The 22256-nt window shown below is 43.9% G+C and overlaps 1 protein-coding gene across 10 annotated transcripts in view; it reads left to right on the plus strand.

Annotated features, from left to right (window-relative positions):
* Positions 1-22256, plus strand: part of Phactr1 (phosphatase and actin regulator 1) — a 463994-nt gene that overhangs the window by 341172 nt on the left and 100566 nt on the right. For all 10 annotated transcript variants that reach the window (XM_013110659.3, XM_013110663.3, XM_013110665.3 and 7 more), the window contains one exon: positions 12119-12199. In XM_013110659.3, the coding sequence (XP_012966113.1) occupies positions 12119-12199 (81 nt within the window). The remainder of the gene's footprint in view (positions 1-12118; positions 12200-22256) is intronic.

Raw genomic sequence — 22256 nt, forward strand, 5'->3', positions numbered from 1 at the left:
AAGTGGGTCCTCCCCTTACCCCTGCAGTGCTACCACAAAAGAAAAATTAAAAAAAACTAAACAAAGCTAGTAAACAAACTAACAAAAACGAGAACAAAACAAACGAAAACCCTCTTCATTTCTCCTTCTTGCCCACCTCTTCATTCGTCATGGCGGCATTGGGAGTGGTGTGTCACACAGTGTACACTTTTGTCCAATCAGCTTTGCTAGCTAATGTTCACTGGTCTGCTTCAAGGCTTCTGGTTTCTGGCACACAATCATCACTGGATCCTCACCCAACCTCCTCTGGTATATCCCGTGATTGCTTCAAGTCATGGAGATCCTATGGGTTTTGTTCCATAGGACCAATCCCTTCACAAGCTCCAGCCGGTCATAGATGGGATAGATGTTAGGCTGTGGGCCTAGATGGTAGCTAAGCTGGTTAGTCCAGGCCACTGGAGCTACCTACCTCAGGCAAGGGACAAAGCCAGCTCCCCTACCCTCATGCCATTATAGTTGGTTCTCCTTACCTGTGGTGAGGGTTGGGGCCAGCTCTCCTGAGTGCAGGGGGCAGCTCTCCCATTAGGGTTGGGGTCAATTCTCTTGATGCAGTGTCCAGCAAGAGGCATGACCAGCTTTCCCTGAGCCAGCAAAGAGAGGGACCAGCTCAGCATGGCCCTCTGAGGTGACACAAGCCACAGACATTAACACAGACCCCAGACATCCACACCCACCCTGAGGTAGTACTTTATATCCTCTGGACAATACAAGTGAAGCATCCTCAACCTAAAACTTCAAAATTAGAAACATTTCAAAATTCTAAACTTTCGTGTGCCAACATTATTCAGCAAATGAAAAACTTCACACCTGACCATAAAGGATGAATTACAGTCAGAATGAAGTTGCACTAAAATACTGTGAAATTACCATTAAACCATGTGTATGAGGGGGGAATGAAACATAAATGAATTTTATATATAGAATTGAGCCCCATCCCCATGGTAGCTCATTATGTACATGTATTTCAAACTCCATTCAAATCAAAATCTAACACTTCTTGGACCCCCAATCATTTCCGGTGAGGAGTCATCAGCCCATATTCATAGTCCTGGATTGTCCACTAATATGTGCCAGTCAAGCTGATCTTCAAGTGTGAAGTCTAACTCAGAAATAGTTATCTGCAAAATGTAATGGATTTAAGAAGTGGCCATAGTTTACAAGTGATTGGATGTGTCACCTCAAGGTTTGTGGTGATCCCTAACGCACAGTGTAACCACATATCATAAGGGTTGAACCCCAATCCTCTCGGTTTGCTTCCCATATGAAATGAGAGTTGTCTGAACTCCAGAAGTCTGAGAAAATAAAATTTTGCTGTTTAAGCTAAATAGCCCATGGTATTTTATTATGATAATCCAAGTAGAGTAACAAGCATATTACAAACTTCTGTCTTAAGACAAAGGAATAAATCACCTTTCTAGGTTAACGACAGCCTGTACAACCTCCTGAAATTATTGTGAAATTTACATAAAACATTATGTGGGAAGCACAGAGCCCTTACCTCCTAATACACTGTATGTATGGTCGCCATAGGGAAAGCCAACCCTTCATAGGAACATCCTTTCTAGACACAATCGCTGTCTGAATAGAAATATGGCATAGCTATATATAGTTACAATTCTAAAACATGCAATCCACAGTTATTAGCTTACTTTAGTCCATGGCAGTAGGTAAGAACAGAACCCCCCTGGTCAGCTTGGAGGTATGGCTTAGCAGTAGGGCACATGCTGAGCTATACACAACGCCCTCTGTTCCATCCACAGCATCAACAATGGCCAAAAGCAAGCAAGCAGGTTCTATTATCCTTTTCTGTCTTTAAAGGGATAGAAAAAAATCAAAATTTGAAAGAACTGCTCCTCCTGTTAGCATTGTACTCCAGACTTCACTGCTACGGGATCAATCCAACCCTGAAACTCTGAAAATGCAAGCTGAAGAGCCATCAATCTTCTTTCTGTGGACTTGGCACCAAAAATGCTATGAACAAGGGCCCTATTACCCTTTAGGTAACAGGTGGTGGCTAGGGTACTAAGCTGTTCTTTGGGTGCTTGAGGTGATCCATTCCTATCAGAGAGTAATAGCCAATGATAATTGGGGATTTATAGTAAAAGACAGTAGCACATTCTACATGCTGTATCTGGAAGGGTAAGCTTACTTAACTAGCCCTAAATCTATAAATTGTATTTTTTTTCTTCCCGGGTTGCAGGTTGTGGCGGGGGTGTTGTTAAAGGCAGCAGAGAACAAGGTGGAAAAACTAAGAGGTATAGATTTGAGCACAACCACAAAGAAAAGTCAGACATTCCTGCACACTTTCTCAAGTGCTAGGAGCCATCCCCAAAGCAGACAGCCTTTGTGTCTAATACCATCTCTCATGTCACTATGTCTGTTGACCCTGTCCTGCAAGGATCAATACTTCCCATGCAATTAAAAGGCCTATTGTTTACAGAGGTCCCGAATAGAGCTTCAAATACATTTATTTTTCAGGTCTCTATTTTATTAGATCACACCCTATACACTGCACCAATGGATACTTGCATGGGATTGGACCTCCCACCTTTCTACCGTGGGCAGGGGGCGATGCACATGAGACCACATCCCTCCCTAAGGAGCAGATGACTGCTGATATTTGCTGGAGTGGGGAGGGTATCTTTTCTAATGGTGCAGTCTCACATGGACTAAGTAGGAAAAAAGGAGAGAAGGGTAAGGGGTAATGAGGGTAGTGTGACTTTAATCACAATAGGTTGTATACGTGTATGAAACTGCAAGAAAAGAAAAGGAGGGAAGGAAGGAAGGAAGGAAGGAAGGAAGGAAGGAAGGAAGGAAGGAAGACATCATGTTCTACTGTGTCCTATACTTGGGAGCCAGGGGATGATGATAGTGATGATAGCGATGATGAGGATGATGATGATGATGATGATGACTGATTGATGTTGATGGTGATGATGAGGTAGCATCTGATTGATCTCAGAGGAGACAGCCATGCTCATCCTGATGAGAAGGAGCCCCCTGTGCTAGTTAGTTTAAAGATAGAAAGTAGGAGATGCAAACTGTGGTGTTAGCATCCCTGTTGCCCTCACCAGGTCATTCCTCATGGAACTATCCCATTCTTTGTTGATTTGTTGTTTTAATGATGGACTCCAAGAATAGTAGATTCTGTTTTCCACATTTTCAGAGTCTTTCCTTCCATAAAATTATTTAAATTCGGAAACTTTCTTCTTGGGTTCTTACCCCACACATGCAGGCCCCATGAAGTTCTCTGGAGCCTTGGAGAAGGGTAACTGAACATTAAGAGCAACCCTTCTGTACACTTTGTTGGACCTACCTGAGAGAATGGTCAAAAAAGGCACATTGTAGCAATTATTCCTTTATTATCACCCCGTCTCCCATAGACAGGAGTCAATTTGCTAGACAGCTGTGATTCCATCACACATCGACTGAACTTTTATTCCCCTTTGGAGACGATTGCAAAGTGACAGAGAAGTAGAGTTGGTGAGAACACCTTTGAATGTTATTGTTTTAACACATGTTAAGAACTTGGTTAAACACCCATATATACTTCTTGAGATGGCTATAAAGCAAACAGTGTCTCAAAAGTAAAATACTGCCAGCACTCGGAAGCCCTTAGATGCATCATTTTAGTGTCCATTTCTCTCATGAGTGGTGGCTACTATCTTGATTCTTATCATAAAGCTTGTCCTTGTTTTTCTGTGTAGTTACAAGTTTATGTCTGTGGACAAATCATACCTGTAGCTTTTGCCACGTTTTTTAATTTCATACAGATGGAATCATCATACATGTTTTCTTTGTTTCGCTTTCTTTACTCAACATTTCTTGAAAAATCCCCTTGTGTGTCTACTTCTTATTTTGAAAATGGATAAACATGGGGAGATGAGAGGGTTTTATGACCACCTTCTAATAGTTACTAAACTTTGTGTGTGCATGCATGTGTGTTCATGTGCGTAGTGTATGCACACACATATGCAGGTGTTTGTGCCTGTAACCCTGTGTGCATATGCATAAGGAGACCACTGAGTGCTCTCCTTAGGCAGTCCCCACCTTATTGCCTTATGACTGAAGCCAGCAACCCTCCTGTCTGCATTCCTCACAGCTCTGGGGTCACAGGTGCTCAAGTTTTTTAACATGGGTACTGGTGATTTGAACCCAGGTCCTCAAGCCTGCTCAGCAAGCACTCTTACCCACTAAGACATCTCCCCAGCCCCCTTCTGAAGTGTTTTAATACAAACTGCAGGCTTCTCATCATGCATCTCTAAAAACGTAAGGAATGTGTTACATGTACATAGGGGCCATTTTCATATGTAGCAAAGCTAAGAATAACCCATAATGAGCTTCAGTACCCTCCCAGAATTGCCTACTTAGCTCCCAAATGCTTTTCCAGCTGGTTTGTTCCACTGATGAGTACACTTAAAATCTATGAATAACATATTCTCAACCACATAGCTTACAACTTAGAATGAAGCTGTATCCCTTCCTTTACCACATACGTGTGCCTAGGATCTGATGGGGAAGCACTTTTCCTGTAGCAACGAGAAAAACAAACCTGTTGGTGGCATTGTCTAATCTCATACCTTGTCACTCCAGAGGAAATGATGCTATCTGAATTACTGTCAAAGACATAGTATCAGTTACAGCAAAGCCAGAATTGTTGATGGGCATTTGCTCTGTGGTATTGGTTTACTTAAGGAGTCTACACCTTTGCACACTGGGGAAGCCTCAGAGCTGAATGCATTGGTGAGCACCTAGCCAAGAGTACTCACCATAGCACCGAGCTCCCTGACTCAGGCTTCTACCATGGCAACAGAAATACATGGAAATAAATGCCTGGTCACTTTCATCATTAGGATCTTCCAGCTCAGACGTGGAGAGTTTGCTCAGCTCCTGTGTGGTCACAGTCATCTCTTGGTACCTGTGGGGTATGGTTCCATGTAAGAGATAAGAGACCTGCTCCAGCCCCTACCCAGGGTTCCAAAGGTGAAACACTTCTTGGGAGTGAAGGAGGGTGTAAAAAATTGTTATAGTGACCTCACACACAGTCTTAGGGTCACACTCTTTATTTCCTGTGGTCTTTACTGTTCTGTTTCTATTCTATTAACCCTGTCCTACTTCTAACTTCTCCATGCTTCTCCTTCTAGCTTCTTCTTCTACTCTAAAATCTGTTCTTCTTTAGGAGCCTTGAAGTTTCTCTCATTGGTCAAAAGCACATTCCTAGAGGAAGTGATAAGTGATAAGAACTTTGCCATGACAACACAAGGGCCCAAGGCCATAGGAGCAAAACTGCAACCAGACAGGGAGGGCACAGTGCCCAACGACAACTTTAAGACCCAGATCTATTGTTACTGGCAAGTAAAGAATAGGCATGCTTTTCTTAGTAACCTTGGTTGGACATCTGACCTTGTACATAGCTGTAAGGTTTCAAACTTATTATCTATTTACAAAATGATTTTAGTTTGAACTTGTTCTGAGGTGAAAGTGAGTTAATTGTGTGCAGTTAGTCTGATTAAGGAAACAAGGAAGGCTATCAAGAGTTAACACTAGTTAACACCTGCTGTATCTCTCATGGCCCCTGACATCTGCCCCTTTTTTGTTTAAAAAGCATGTAATCTCTAGGGCAGAGAGTAATGCTGGTAATTAAAAGTCTGTAGACAATTGTAAGAATGATAATGATTTTGAAATTAGTAATCAATAATTTATATTGATATTTAACCAGTATTTATATCTATAATCTGTATTTATAATCAATAATCAATAATGAATATCAATAATTAATAATCAATTAGTAGTCTATATTTGTGGCAAGTTGAGAACTATTTTAAATGCCTTGGGGGTATAATTGTAAATGACTTTGTAATATCTGGGAGGAGTCATCCAGTATACCAATGTCTAGGGGAAAATGTGCCCAATAAATGATAGATTCGCTGCTGGAGCTTTGGGGATGAATCCCACCACAGAAAGTGAGTGCCATGGCTTCACAGGGAATTTACAGTAAGGACAGTGACCATTCATAAAGCAAACACTCCCACTGCCCTGCATGTGGGCCTCCTCCATCAGGAAATGATCCCCAAGGATTTGTCAGCTGTGCTATCACTGCATAATTCTGTGGTCCATAGCAATTCCAGACCCAAGGATGACAAAATATAGTCTCTTACACTCAGTGGAATACTTTCGTAAAGCATGTGGTATCTTGCTGAGCGCTTGACCCCACAACTAGATAACACATGATAGAAACTGCCATGGAAATGCTGGGTTTTGGGGTATTGTTCAGTGAATGATGGCCAGGCGAGCAAAGGGGATCTGTAATGAGAGCAGGGGTGGGGGCATGCTGAGAAGAATTTCAGTGGTTAGGGGAATGGGAGAGAGGGATGGGAGGTGACTATGACTAAAATTTATTACATACATGAATAAAACTCATACAAAATAAAGAGTCTGTATGTGTTCAGTACAGGCACCATTTTTCTCTGATTTTTTTTATGTGAGCTTGCATCAATTGAGTAACTGATATCTAAGTTTACATTCATTTGTTGAATATCTGTGGGCAAGGCAACACTCTGTAAAGTAGACTTTAGACTGTGTGGATGAAAATGACCTAAATATAACAACAACAACAAAAACCCAGTAAATAAACATTCTCATCTCTGGTCTTATGAGCCATGAAGAACTGACCCAACTAGCTACAATGACTACTACTACTATTACTACTGCTGCTGCTGCTGCTGCTGCTGCTGCTGCTGATGATGATGATGATGATGATGCAAATGCAAATACAGTAGTTGAGTCATCATCATGACGTTTTCTTCATGTACCTCTGGCACCATCCCACCAAACCTGTTCTGAAATTCCCTAATAATAGTAACATGGGCATTCACACCAGAGATGGCCCATCTAGATATTTGACTAGTCAATATTTCAAAGAAAGAAGCATTGAAGCCCAGACAATCAATTCAAAGCCTGTATTAGAAGAACATGCAGAGGAAGAGTGTTTCTTCACAATAGAAGACAGGGAAGAGGATAGCTCTGCCTGGGTGTGTTTGTAGCTTCCGGTTTAAGGAGTCTTTCTGAAGGCCCAGGCTAGTTTGTCTGGTGTTTAGGGCAATGATCCAGATAGTTTTATCAGTACATGGGAACCATTCAAGCTTGAAGGGAAATCCCTGCAGCTGGCTGAGTCATAGAACTGTCATGACACCATGTGACTTTTTATAAAGACACAGAGAGTTAGAGGATGGATGTCTTAGTCACTGCTCTATTGCTGTGAAGAGACACTGGGGTAGCATGAATAATAACAACCCAGAGACAAATATTGGGGTTAAAGCTGAAGATCCGAGAAGCAAAGCAACCAGCTACTAGAGAGCTCTCACGTCTACCAATGCTCATACCGAAGGGGTGATGCACCGAACTTGAGGCTGCACTGCTCTCCACCAAACTATCTGAGCTCTGGCTCTTCCTGCCTTATATTCCTCTCTGGTGCTGGGATTCAAGGTGTGTGCCACCACTGCCTGGTCTCTATGGCTGGGGCTAGCTTTGCACTCTCATCTTCAGGCAAGCTTTATTTGTTAGATCATAAAATATCACCACACACCAGAACCAAGGCAGCCCTTATAATACATGCAGAACAATGCACCCAGATTGAGCTGATTTGTAGTTTTAAGAACAATGTGCATACATAAAATGGGGAAATGTGAGCTTAAGACTGTAAATGGTTGTCGCTCATGTACCAGAAACTTAAAGCATTGAAAACATGCCAACTACATTGTTTTAGAGCATTCAAAACCCCACTGAGGGGACTGAAGAGATGGCTCATTGATGCCTTAGTTACCTTTTACTGCTGTGTCAAAACACCATGACCAAGACAACTTATGAAAGAAAACATTTAATTTGAGGGTTCACAGTTCCAGAGGATTAGAGTTGATGACCATTATGGCAGAGAACATGGCCTCCAACAGGCAGCAATGACTCTGGAGCAGTAGCAGAGAACACATATCTGATTCACAAACACAAAGATGAGAAAGAAGTAACTAGGAATGACATGGGCTTTTGAAACCTCAAAGTCCCCTCCTACTCCCCCAACCCTGTTGACATACATTCTCTAACAAGGCCACACCTCCCAATCCTTCCCAGATGTCCCACCAACTGTGGATCAAGTACCCAAGACCATTCTCACTCAAGTCACTCCGGTGGGTATTAACACTTGCTGCACAAACATAAGGTCAGATCACTGCACCCATGTAAGAAGTTAGGCATGCCTGTGAGTGCACTTGTAAACCCAATATTGTAAGAGGCAGAGACAGGAAGGTTCCTGGGACCTGTTGGCTACCAGCTTAGCTCCAGTTTCAGTGAGACGTCCTGCCTCAAGAGAATAAGGAAGAAAATGTACGTGTACACACACCCACACATGCCCACTTACACACACACACACACACACACACACACACACACTCAAAATGAAAATAAAATTCCTGCTGTCCTAATGGTACAGGCCTAAAATCCTAGGTACCTGGATTGCCAAGGTAGGAAAATAGCCAGTTTAAAACCTGCTTGAACCACAGAATGAGTCCAAGGTCAGCCTGGGCGATTTAGACAGACCCTGACTGAGGAGTGGGGAGGCTGCAGCTCAGTGGTAGAAATTTGCCTAATATACCTGAGATGCCATTTCAGTCCCCAGCACTGGAAAAAAATCAGTCAGTTGTTAAAATTAACCCATTGTTAGTGTGAATACTGTATGACTGTGTGTGCAAAGAACTGTTCTACCATCACCACTATCTAGATGGGTTTTTAAAGATTTCTTTTTACATATAACTATTATCTACCATGTGTATGGGAGCCCCAGGAGACCAGAATGGGTATCAGATCCCTTGGAACTGGAGTCACAGGTACTTAGGAGTCACCCAATGTGAGTGCCAGGAGCTGAGCTGGGGCCTATAGAAACACTTTTAACCACTGAGCCATCTCTCCAGCCCCCACTATCTAATTTCATAATTTTTGAAAGTTTATACCAAAGCATTCCATGTGTGGTACCCCAGACTTATACTGCCCTGTACACTAATGAAAACAATTGCTACATTTTAAAGTAAGTTTTCTGGTTTTGCTATAAGTCCTTACTGATTTTATTTTTCCCTGATATAGAAATAATACCTGCTTGCAGGTTGTTGCTTGTAAGCTAAACTACGGATTTTTATTTTATTTCAATTTACTGGCTCTATTCTACTCAGTTCTGTTTCCTACCTCCCAAAGGCCAAGTCGTTCCATATAAACAGCTTGTCCTCCTGCCTCATGGCCCTGTCCCTTGGGAGAGTGTAAAGCATTTTATACCATTCCTCTGCAGGAACTAGCTCCTCATCTTTTAATTTTCATAATTTCTCTCCTCCCCTTTTCCTGTCATTGCCTCCCCAAAGCCAAGATTACAGGGAAAAGAGGGCTGGGCTACAGCCTTGGTTGGCGAAGGGGGAGCTTCTTGTTCTCTCTTCTCCTCATTAATCCCACAGCCCCACTTTACAGTTGAGTAAGCAATGAGGTCACAAGCCCGGAAGGGTCTTCTTGCCCCTGGTGGCTCACTTCCCTGCCTCTGGGACAATGCTGCCTTTGACTTTGGCCTTGCTTAAGCTGAGCTCTCACTCTGAAAGAACAGCTGTCAGGGAGGCAAAGGGAGAGGCTATGCAGAACTAGGGAAAACAGATAGGAAAACCACACCTTAGAAGGAGGAGTGTCAGTGAGGAGGCCTAGGTAATCTATTGAGCCTTGGGCAGCAGATCAGTACTCATCCCGAGTATACACACGGTCTTTGGACTCCCATCCAACAATGTGAGGTGCACTCTCACCCTGAACTCTTGGGGAAGGGTTAGGCCCTGCCCTGGATGAAATAACAGACTATGGACACCTGCATGGAGAGCCTCACCCTCCCTGGGGAAATGAGGGGATAATGGGGGGGTTGGGAGGAGGGCACGGGAGTAGGGGAGGGAAAGGAAGAGGGACCTGGAACTGACTTGTGAAGCAACCTTGTTTCTTATCTAAATTTAAACTGAAAAATAAATTTTAAAAAAGGAGGAAGCAACTGAGAATAGAGTAATGATGTCACTTCCTGTGCTGTTCCACCCCAAGGAAGCATGCCTCCAGAAGATGCCTTAGTAGGTGATATACTAGCCACACAAGAGTGAGGACTGTCTCTCTTTTTTAAATTTACTTTTTACATTCCGATCCCAGCTCCCCTTCCCTCCTCTCCTCCCGTTCCTCTCCCTCCTCCCCTCCTCCCATCTGCTCCACGGAGAGGGTGAGGCCTCCCCTAGGAAGTCTACTAAGTCTGTCCCATCATCTCATTGGGGCAGGACCAAGGCACCCCTCCACCTCCACACCCTGTGTCCAGGCTGGGCAAGGTATCTCTCCATGTAGAATGGGCTCCACTAAGTCAGTTTGTGCATTACTGTTAAGTCTTGAACCCACTGCCTCATATATTGTCCCAGTTACACCATTGTTGCCTGTATTAAAGGAGTCTGGTTCAGTCTTATGCAGATTTCCCATTTGTCAGACCTGAGTCGGTGATCTCTCACTGGCTCAGGTCAGCTGACTCTAAGTGTGGGGACTTTCACTGGGGCTCCAGAACCTACGTAAGACTGGATGCAGAAGGCACACTTGTAACCCTTGCCCCGTTTTTTGTTGTTTCTTTTGTTTTGTTTTCGTTCTTTCCAGACAGGGTTTCTTTGTGTAGCTTTGGCTGTCCTGGAACTAGCTCTGTAGATCAAGAGGAAGAATATTGTCTTAATGTAGAATCTACATTAAGTTTTCTTGATCGTGTTGGGGATTGAAACCAGAGCACTCTGCGTGGTAAAGAAATGCTTCGCCAAACTATATTAACAGAGTGTGAGCTTAGCCATGCCTGACAACCACCCAGAGACCTTTCTAATAAAATCAAAGTGCCCCAGCCTTACTGAGGACTTGTAAAATCAGAATAGCTGGGGTGAGGTGCCTGCTTTCACAGACCAGCAAAGAGATATGGCTGATGTCACAGGGATCATAGGCTCCCATGGAGGCTGTGCTTCCTGCCCACTCATTCTTATTCTAAATTCTGTTAAGGTGTGTATGTGTATGTGCATAACTAATCTGCATGTGGCTTTGCTCCTCTAGTCTGTCAGTAACATGTCAGCATGCCACCCCTAAGTAGTTATGGTCCTGAAGGATGAGGAAATGCTCAGGCTGACAAGCCACTAACCCTCCACCCCACCCCCATGTTTACCAGAGACTGAATTGCAGGTGCTGAAGGGACTTTTTTCCCTCCACAGGCTCCCAGCTGCCTCCCGTGGGCCCTTTGTGTCTATTTCCCCTTCGTTGGTCCTCATTACACCCACTCTTCCCATAGGAGAGCTCTCTCCTCTCCAACCCCACCTACCACACATGTGACTCCGCTGGAGAAGCACCTGGCTTGGGAAAAGCTCATTCCTCTTGTGGCCTCTCCCACATGGAGCTACATGGAGAGGTGAACCAGAGGTCTTCCCTGGTTACCCACCAACCTTCAGAGAGTACCCTGGAGGTCCTGCGGACTGTGCCAATACAGGGTGCTTTTCAAGGGATAAATATGCAAATGCATACCTCAATTTAATTTTGACATTGGAAAAGCAAGGAGACCGTCAGTGAGGAGCCAGATTAGTGAAGTGCCCAACCTGTGTGACAGGAGCAGTCACACTCAGGGGCATGCCTCTGACTGAGAGGTAGAGCCCCAAACAGAGGCTCAGAATCTTGGTTCCTTTATCCATTAGTCACGTGGCTGACAAAAAGTGAAGCTTCTCCAAGCGGAGGCATCCTCCGCCATAAGTCAGAGTCAGAAGTCATACATCAAATTCAATTAAAACAAAAGAAACTGCCTTAAAGGTAACTCTAAGAGTATTTTGAAAAGTTAAAAAACAATCTGGTTCACTGTCTTTTCAGACTGTTAAAATATTAACTGGTGCCATTAGCTTACCATCAGTAAAACGTAATTCATAGGCTCTTTCATTAGATCATAGTATTTGTTAACAGATGGATCCTTCAGGGTTGAGGAGAAAGGCGACCATTACCATTGACACCTGCCTCTGTCTCCCTCTTGCAGCTCTGGAAAGGAAGATATCGATGAGACAGAGCCGAGAGGAGCTGATCAAACGAGGGGTCTTGAAGGAAATCTATGATAAAGGTAAGAGGTTGTCTGTTGCCCGCAGGCCCAGCAGGGTGTACGTATTCATTTCTCCTTCTGCGTTTTGCCATCTGCATCGCTTTACCAGGGTCTGAGCACTTAACATCTGCTGATTCTGAAGGGAAGAAGGAATGGAGTAGAGGGTGCTAAAAACATCAATCCTGGATAAGAAGAAAGGACATAATGCTATCCAAACCAACACACACGCGAACACACACAGACACGCATGCGCACACACGTACACACACGTACAAAGATGTAGGTCATGCACTGGGGCAAATGCAATTGCCCATGTGTGAGCTCTGGGGTTTCCCAAAATAGATATTAAAAGGGCATAACCCAATAGGGTTTTCTTAGCAGAGTTTTTTTTTTCTCTCTGGGAACCTTGAAGTCTCTGTCTGCAATAGAAAGAAATATGAGATGGAAAGATTATAACCACACATCAGAGTTTTAAATGATATTGACAGAGGTGGAACTTCTCCATGGGCGTGTCCACAGGTGTTTGGTCATCTTTTGCTTGTGGTGTTATCCCCTTTCGATAAGAATGGCCACAGTGGTCCACACAGTAACAGGTCTTTGCTCCTGGCCCCTAGCAGCTCTGGTATTCGATGCTGAGCCTGCTTGCACAGTGCTCTTTCCCCACTCTCTCTTGGCTTCCTTTCCTTTCTCTTTCTCCTCTCCCTCTGCTTTCTCGAACTCTGCTGACACTTTCTGTCCAAGGGATGTGTGTGAGACAGCCAACTGCTGCTTCCAGTCCAGTTAGGACTCTGTGTCAGGTCTGTATGTTACTCCAGTTGGTGTTATTGGAGGAGCCAGATCATAAGATATTTGACATCATGGATTCACCCCAATTATCAAGGACTCCTATAAGTGGGGTGGGGCAGTCAGTTTGCTGTGATTTTTGTGTATCTCCTCCAAGCCCTTGTGGGTCCCAATATGTAATGGCAGCTTGTGTTTCTGAGTGCTGGTGTGCCTCTCTGTTTCAGCTGTTACACTGGGCCTTACTCCTTGACTTAGCTTGGGTTACCATTGCTATGATCAGACACCATGACCAAAGCAACTTGGGGAGGAGAAGGTTTATTCTGCTTCTGTTTCCACATTGCCGTTCATCATCTATGGAAGTCAGGACAGGAACTCAAGCAGGGCAGGATCCTGGAGGGAGGAGCTGATGCAGAGGCCGTGGAGGGTGCTGCTTACTGGATTGCTCCACATAACTTGCTCAGCCCACTTTCTTATAGAACCCAGGACCACCAGCCTAGGGATAGCACCATGCACAATAGGCTAAACTCTCCCCATCAATGACTAGTTAAGAAAATGGCCTGCAGGTTTTCCTACAGCCCGATCTTGTGGAGGCATTTTCTTAATTGAGGCTCATTCCTCTCAGATGACTTTAGCTTGTGTCAGTTGACATGAAACTATCCAACTATCTCCCCTGTGGCAGGTCACCTCATCCATTTTCATTATAGACCTTTTCAGCAGTATGCTTGAAACGTTTTACCACAGCACACATTGCCAGTCTGAAATGCAAGTAGAAAATGACACACACACCATACCTCTTATCCTGGTGACAAGAGACACAGGGTGTGTGGGGGGGGGTGGACACTAATCTTTCAAACTAGGCTAAGTACCTGAGCTTCCTGGGCCCTGAGTCCCCGAGGTGAGGTGCATTCTCCACTTCTACCTGGAAGAGGCTAAACAGCAGAACACATCTTTTCTCCAGGGGTGAAGATCCTTCATTTTGTCGCTTTTCTCCAAAGGCACACTTCATATATAGTTCCCAAACCCTGCCTTCATCAGCACACTTCACCATGAGTTCCTCTCCACATCCACTCCCCAGGAGAGGCTGCAGATGCCTGACCGGAGGTGTGGCGTTAGACAATGAGCAGTAGGTACTTGCTTAAACACTGCCCTCACAGCCCAAGCCCGTTCAGATGCCACTAAGCAGCTCTGCCGGCCTCCCCTCCCCCCTCCTGCAGCCTTGGTGTCTCTGTCTGTAAAATCTCAGGACAAGATGCACTGAAGCTGAGAACACTTTCCACTGTAACACTGATTATTTTTTATTACATCTAACTAGATTAAGGGGACTGTTGCCTACGTGGCTTCCTAACTTCATAAAAGAAGCTACAGATGGTTGAAGCAGAAATTATGCTTTGTTAGGGAAGAGGCAGAAGGCTGTGGGGATGGGGGTCTACCAGGGCCACATCAGTGGTCAGGAGTCAAGAGTGAGGGATGCCAGGGTCACAGATGTGTCTCCATGGGCAGATACAGGTTGACATACGAGACACACACTCAGTGAGTAACCAGCTTTGTGGAAAGGACCAGTCTAGCCTTCTGTTGCTGGGCGCAAGAACTTGACTTTAATTGTATCTTAGCACTGCCTTCTCATTCTGCTTGGTGACTAAATTTCCTCGCTGGCTATAAACTCCAGGACAGAGAAGTGTCAGAGGGTCACCTCCAGAGCCTCCAAGCTTCAAAGGATGTCAGATGGGAAAAAGACTCCCCAAATTGTTATTACCTCCATGATGGTAGAAAAAAAACAAAAGATAGAATGAGAAGCAGGCACGAAGACAGATAGAGAGAGAAAGAATATTAAAATTCTGACTATATGCACACATACCTACAAACACATATGCTCTTATGCATACACACGTGCAATTACTCCACTTAGGCATGGTGATACATGCCCATAATCTCAGCACTTAGGAAATAGAGATAAGAAGATTAGAAGTTCAAGACCAGCTTGGCTGTATAACTGATCTGCAAAAGACTTTCTCTGAAGGATAATAATAATAATTAATATTAATAATACACAAGATAATATCTCAACAACAACAATAATAGAGCATTGGGAGGAAGAGGCAGAAGCATCTATGCAAGTCTAAGGCCAGTCAGGACTCCATAGCAGTATCCTGACTCACCTATACCTATCAGATACAATTATAAGTCCACACTCAGCTACCTTCGTGGCTTTAGTCAAGTTTTGTAACTTCTATGTGCCTCTATTCTTTTAATCTCAAAGTGAGGGTAATATTGTTGGGGTATTGACTGCATGAGATAATATGAATTATAACCATGGTAAATGCACAAATCCTCAAGAAATGTTAATTTGCTCTCATTACCCTCTCCCTGTCACCATGTCTTATATTATTTCAAGCCCTTTCTATCCTCATAGATGATTATTGTGTTTTACTTTTACTAGTGAGACACAACACACACATACATGTCTACTCACCCACATTGGGAATTCACAACAGATCTCAATAACTACAAGTCTAACTTAGCAAACCCATGAGATTTTTGGAGTTCCTCGTAGAATGTGGGTGAGTGGTTACTTACTGGAGCAGGGATGACTCTGAGGCAGTTGTATCACTAAAAGCCCAGCCCAGAACATTATGGGTGATGACTCACAAAATCTGCATTTCTGGAGCTATCAAGACAGCTTCCAGGCAGCTGGACAGGTCAGAGACCTCTTCCAGGCAGCCGTCAGTCTCCTCACCCAAGGGTTGTTTACTCTTCCCATAATCTTGAGCTGTTTCCTGCTTCCATAACCTCGAGGAGGGTCTCCTGTGAATGCTGTAGGTTTCATCTTTCCCAGATGAGTGATGTGTGTTCACCCTCTGAGTCTCATGAATGCTCTGCCTCCTTGTTAGAGGAAGTGTTTCAGTTCAGAGGAAATGGCTGTAGAACACCAATATTGTCGGTAGACCCAGGAACCAGAAAGGATAGACATCTCAAGGGCTGACGGGTGGAGGAGGGGGGTTCAGCGGTGGGAGCTCTTGCTATGCAGGCATGAGGACCTGAGTTCAGATCCCCAGTACCCAGGTAAAAGTTTAGGTGTGGTCATGTACTCCTGTAACTTCAGCCCTGGAAGAAAAAGAGGAGAAACAGGGAAATCGTGGGGGCTTGCTGGCCAGTCAGCCTAGCCAAAGAAGAAAAAGAATACAAGCTCTACTTCTGGGAGGGACCCTGTCGGGGATAAGGCAGAGATTGACAGCACAAGATATTCCCCAGCCTCTCTAGCCTCCATTTGTGCATGCAAGGCATATTCATACATGTGTGTACATGAGCATGCGGGAGCACGCACATGTGCATACACACTTTAAAAAAAACTAGTCCTCTCAAATGTATCTGGAAATCGTTTCATGAAATGTGCTGGAAGTGAAGAGTTTTGTTATTCAATAACTTATACTTTTTTATTGGTTTTCCAGTGAATCCCATAATTCATCCTCCAAGCCAACTTCAGCTCAGAGTTTAAAAATCTAAGAGTCCCAGCTAGCACAAGGCCATTTGCAAAACAAACACTGGAAACTACAGAAAAGGGAACTTTTAGATTCTGTTACTGACATAGCAGTGAGGTAATGAAATTATAAGGTCTTTCCTTTCCATTTTCCAAATTTTCTATGGTGTGGCTGTAACTATTTTGTGACGGGAACTTTTAGATTCTGTTACTGACACAGCAGTGAGGTAATGAAATTATAAGGTCTTTCCCTTTCCATTTTCCAAATTTTCTATGGTGTGGCTGTAACCATTTTGTGCGATTGATATGACCCAGCAATACTCTAAATATTCATCAACTTGTTTCATGATGTGTGCATTTATGTTTGCTTGTGTGTGTGCACACACTCATGTTTATATTTGAATCTAGGTTCGACTTATGAATGACAGTTTGTGATTTCTGTCTGTTTTGATCTGACCCATTTTAGTTTACACAATGCTTTCCAGTTCTGTCCACTTTTCTGCAGGACAGAGGTAAAGGGGGTAATTGAACCGTGTGACATAGAAGCAAGTGAGGGACTATTTGGGAGAATGAAGGAGATGAGCAAGAAGGGGACTAGGGGAATGAGAAGTGGATTGAGGGATGAATAAGGATGATGTGTGGTATCACCTATATGTTAAAATGACATCTTAAATTCCATAACTTTGAATGCTAGCATGAAAATTAATAAAGAAATAAGTAGTAAGCCTGCTAAACTAACTACTAGTAGAAAATGCTATCTAGTTAGACATCTTTTTTATTCTGTTTTCATGAAAGTTGAATTTAAATGAAGTAAAGTTTGATTAGTTTTCCTAGATTTGCCCATTCATTCATTCATTCATTCATTCATTCATTCAGCTGGTGCGAGTAGCTGCCCGAGGGTGGGCGTGTAGTGACAATGGCTAAGGCAGAACACACCTTCTCTGGGTTCATGCTGACATGGAACAGTCATTCTAGAGGAAGCAAGCATTAAGGCAAGAGGATAAAATAAGGGAAGAGGTGTGAGTTTTGGATGAGGCAATCCTGGAAAACCTATGACATTTCACAAAAGGCCCAGGTGAAGCTAGCAGATGACTGAAAAGGTAGGCATAGGCACCCCATTCTAACATCTGGAGGGCATGGGCACCCCATTCTAACATCTGGAGGGCATGGACACCCCACATGGGCACCCAATTCTAACACCTGGAAGCCATGGGTACCCCGTTCTAACACCTGGAAGCCATGGGTACCCCATTCTAACAAACATCTGGAGGCCATGGGCACCCATTCTAACACCTGGCCCTGCTGTGGTACTTTCAAGTTCCTCTGGATCTAATTCATAAGCCTCCATTCTTTACATTGACTAAGTCCTCAGCCCTGTGTTCGCCTCAATGATCTTTGTAAATCAGACACTACATTGCTACTTAGAGTCTGTGATGGCCCCTTGCTTTGCTCAGGGAAATTCTAATTCCCTATATAGCCTAGAAGCAGGCCTGATTTTCCCTCTGACCCCTGCCATTTATCTCCCTAAATACACACCTCTAGACCCCTCCCTGGACCCACTTAGATATGCTTCTTTGAGGTTGCATTGGCCACCCCATCTTCTAGACTTAGATATCCATGTTAGCTCCTCCTTTAAGACTTGGATCAGTATCATGTCTATAAAGCTTACTCCAGGACTGCCAAATTAAAAACTCCCCCTTTCCCCCAAGTTCTTAGCCCCCTTGTCTCACTCAACAGTTTTCGTTCTTTCTTTTTCTCTCGCTACCTTCTGGCAGGTTATATAAATTATTTGCTCATCGAGTTACCTTTGCCTTGTCTACCACTCCTCATTCACAGTGAGTACCTCAGACAGGATAGGGCATCTTTTTCTTTTCCCAGAGATGTAGCCCAAGTGCCTCCTACAGTGCCTGGCACACAGTTGATGCTCTGTGGTTGCCGACTAAAAGAGAAACAAATATGAACACAGGGCCCCATCTACACACACATAACATCAATTCACTTGGGAACTCTGGGAACACTAGCCTCCTTATTTACCCTTCTCTTTGGGCCATGAAACGTTATTGCCAGCTACCTAAATAGGTTAAGTTGTGCCTGGCCTTTCTATATATGGATTTCAGTTCCTTACTTTCAGATATAGCCTGACTCATTGGGGTAAACTATTCAAGTTTAGCATCGTAGACTATGGAGATGGGCCAATCAGAAAAAAATGTTAGCCTTGTAAGCATGAGGACCTGATCTCCAGATCTCCATCTGCTAAAGGAAGGTATGATGGCATACACTGTGGTCCCAGTCCTGGGAAGTCAGAGACAGGAAGGTTCCTGGGGCTCTATGGCCAGTCAGTGTAGCCTGCTTGCTGAGTTCTGGCACTGAGGAACCCTGTCTCAAAACAAGGTAGATAGTGCCTGAGAATGGCACCCAAGGTTTTCATGTGCATCCACACCCACACACACATAAACACACACACACACACACACACACACACATAAACACACACACACACACACACACACTGTTTGGCCATTAGTAAAACAGTGACTCTGTCTCACATTAAGCAATGTCCTTAAGAGGCTGTTAGTCCTGGCTCCAGTTGTCAATCCAAAGTAGAGTCAAGGCAGCTGAACCCTAGAGAGGTGTTTGGCTTCCCCACTAGTACAGTTGTGGTCTCAAATGCTCTCTACGAGGCTATCTGTTGAAGGCTGGAATGCAGATGCTGGTGCTCTGGGGAGGTGGTAGAAGCTTGGCGATAGGGCATGGAGGGAGGAAGTCAGGTCATTGAAATTGTGTTGCTAGAGCATCTGTGGGGTTTGTCTGCTTTGAGCCATGATCTCTACAAAGTCCAGCTTCTCCAGGACTCCCTGTTCTCCTGCCTTGGCCTCCCTAACGATGGAACTGAAGTCCCACCATGTCTGACTCTTTGGAGGAAATTTTGCAACTTCAGTCACTTCCCCTGTCTGTGTCTGCTCCCTAGCCAACCTGAGATGAGCAGTTTTGTGCCTGCTCCCCCACCATAACATTCTGCCTTGTCACAAACCTAAAGTGACAGGGACAAGCCACCATGGAAGGAAACATCTGGAAGGGAGAGTAAAACTAACCTTTTATCCTTAAAGTTCATTTTCTCAAGTATTTTGTGACAATGGAAAGTTAGCACACCCAGTAAGCACAACTTGAAATGACCTCACCAAAATCATCTGTCACTCACTTAGAACTTACGGGACTCTGGGAGGCTTTGTATATTGGCAACAAGAGGAACTCAAAACCATTTCAGTTAGGGGCCATTCAAATAATGTGCACAGTTTATGCAGCATAGGATTTGCAGGATATAAGCCACACAAAGTTCTAAGGGGAGGCTTTTTACCATCTAGTCTGGGCCCTGCTGGTCCTGTTTTCATTCTGCCCATCGGGTTCCAGCACTTAATGAAATGAACACTCTGAAACCTAATATCAGTTACAATTGTTTAGCCAATGACTTAGGCTTTTTACTGGCTAGTTCTCTCTGAATTGTTAACCCATTTCCATTCATCTGTATATCTCCACATGGTTTTGGCTTACCAGTGATGTCCTGGCACCTCAATTCCCCTGCAAACTACATGGTATCTGCTTGACTCTGCCTACTACCTCTCTCTATCCCTGTTTGGATCTCCCACCTGGATTTACTCTGTTAAGCCATTGGCTGAAACAGCTTTATTCATCAAGCAATAAGAGAACATATAGTCACAGCATACTCAAGGACATCCCCCATCACACAGTAACATGATTCCGTGATTTGTCACTGGACCTCCTGATACCACTGTGACTTGTATCATGTAGAATGAATATGTTTCTTCCCATAAATGTGACTCTTGTGAGAATACAGGAGAGAGAAAGAACAGAGAAAGAGATGTGGAAGAGAAGAGAAAAGGAAGGAGAGAGGAGGGGAGGGAAAGAGAGGAGAAATAACTCTGGGAGGGAGTCCAGCTCTGCTTCTGAATGATGTGACATCCAACCTGCCTTGTCAGACAGGCCTGACCTTTACTTGTGGCTGCCTGCAATGACATAATTGTGGCTACCGCAGCCCACTCAGAAGGCTCTGTCATCTCTGTGGACAAAGGGTCTCACGTGGAAGGGAAAAGGAAGTCAAGAGGACATGTCTGCTTCTAGGAAAGACTAGAACTGATGAGGTACCTGTGAGTAATGTAGCTTTCCAGAAAGTGCTAGAATTTAAGATAACATTCCACAGCAAATAATAATAAAGCATATCAGAATGTGAGCTTGGGGGTTTTATTGTTTTTGTTTTGTTTTGTTATATTGTCCTTATTCAGGAGAGCAAAACCTTTGGAACAGTGGTTCTCAACCTTCCTGATGCTGCCACCCTTCAATACAGTTCCATATGTTGTGGTGACCCCCAACCATAAAATAATCTCCTTGTTACTTCCTAACTGTAATTTTACTACTGTTATGTATTGTAATGTAAGTATCTGATATGCAGGATGTTTGAAATGGGACCCCTTTGGGGATCTTGACCCACAGATTGAGAACCACTGCATAGGAAGGTTCTGTTTCATGCACAAAAGGAGCTCTCAAGATGGACGATTTGCGAGCCATACTCCAGGATTCCAGTTGCTGAGAGGGAAGAGGGATGAGCAAAGGAGCCAAAAAGGTGCTGTAGAAGCCCACAGAAATAATTGACCAGACCTAGTGAGAGCAAGGAGACACTAGTGTAAAGCTGGGGAACCAGCATTGGACTGAACCAAGCCCTCTGAATGTGGGTGCCAGCTAGGAAGTCAGGGCAGTCTATGGGACCTCTAACAGTGGAACCAGTGTCTACCCCTAGAGCACAAATGGACTTTGGGAACTCATTCCCTATGGAGGAATACTATTGCAGCCCAGATACAGGAAGGAGGGTTTGGACCCTCCCCCAAATGATGTGATGGACTTTGATGGTCCCCCATGGAGGGCCTCACTATCCCTGAGAAGTTGGTGAGGGGTGGGTTGGATGGTCAGTAGAGTGCATGGGAGGATAGGAGGGCAGGAGAATGGGGGGATTGATATGTAAATAAGAGTGCTTCTAAAATAAAAAAGAATATTTAATAAAAAAGAAAGATGAACAATTGCTACCACCCCTCCTGCCTATAGCCTGATATTTAAATTAAAAGGTCATCATTTTTTCAAAATGAAAATAAAAATTTTTCTCCATATTAGAGTCAACAAATGTTGGCTTTGGCCTTTGAAATCCCCTTATTTATCTTGTCCCAGGTGCATGAACTTTTAAAGTCTTCAGTTTATGGGAAATGCTTTTTACAGCCTTTACCAGACACTGTGGTTTGTCCCATTTTAGCTACTCTGATCTCGTGCCAACAAATGGCATCTACAGGAAGCTGTGATCTGTAGTAACTGTGTGGAAATAAAGATAGAGTATTTGCTTTCAGTAGCTACAACAGAAAGCCAAGTGCATCTGCTCAGGACTTCTTATGATCAATTTGCTTCCACTTGTTCATTGGAGTCTTGTAAACAAAATTCACCTATTAAAATGTTAGATATATTCAGTTGGCATGCATGAGAAGTGGTTTAAGTGATAAAGAGGACAAAGTGAAATTGTAATTAAATATTTCTTTATGCTGAGGCTGGAGAGGTGCCATGAGTGCTTAAGTCTCTACTTAGCTCATCTAGAGGATCTGAGTTTGGTTCCCAGCACCCATGTGCTCACAAGTGCCTTAACTCCAGGTCAGGGAAATAACAAAGTTACCATGACTTTACTTTTTGTGAATATTAACCATGCCCTTTCTGGCCTCTGCAGGCACCTGTATCCATGAGGCATACAGACACACACACACACAGACACAC

Source organism: Mesocricetus auratus, unplaced genomic scaffold (assembly GCF_017639785.1).
Source record: "Mesocricetus auratus isolate SY011 unplaced genomic scaffold, BCM_Maur_2.0 Super-Scaffold_100013, whole genome shotgun sequence".
Taxonomy (NCBI): domain Eukaryota; kingdom Metazoa; phylum Chordata; class Mammalia; order Rodentia; family Cricetidae; genus Mesocricetus; species Mesocricetus auratus.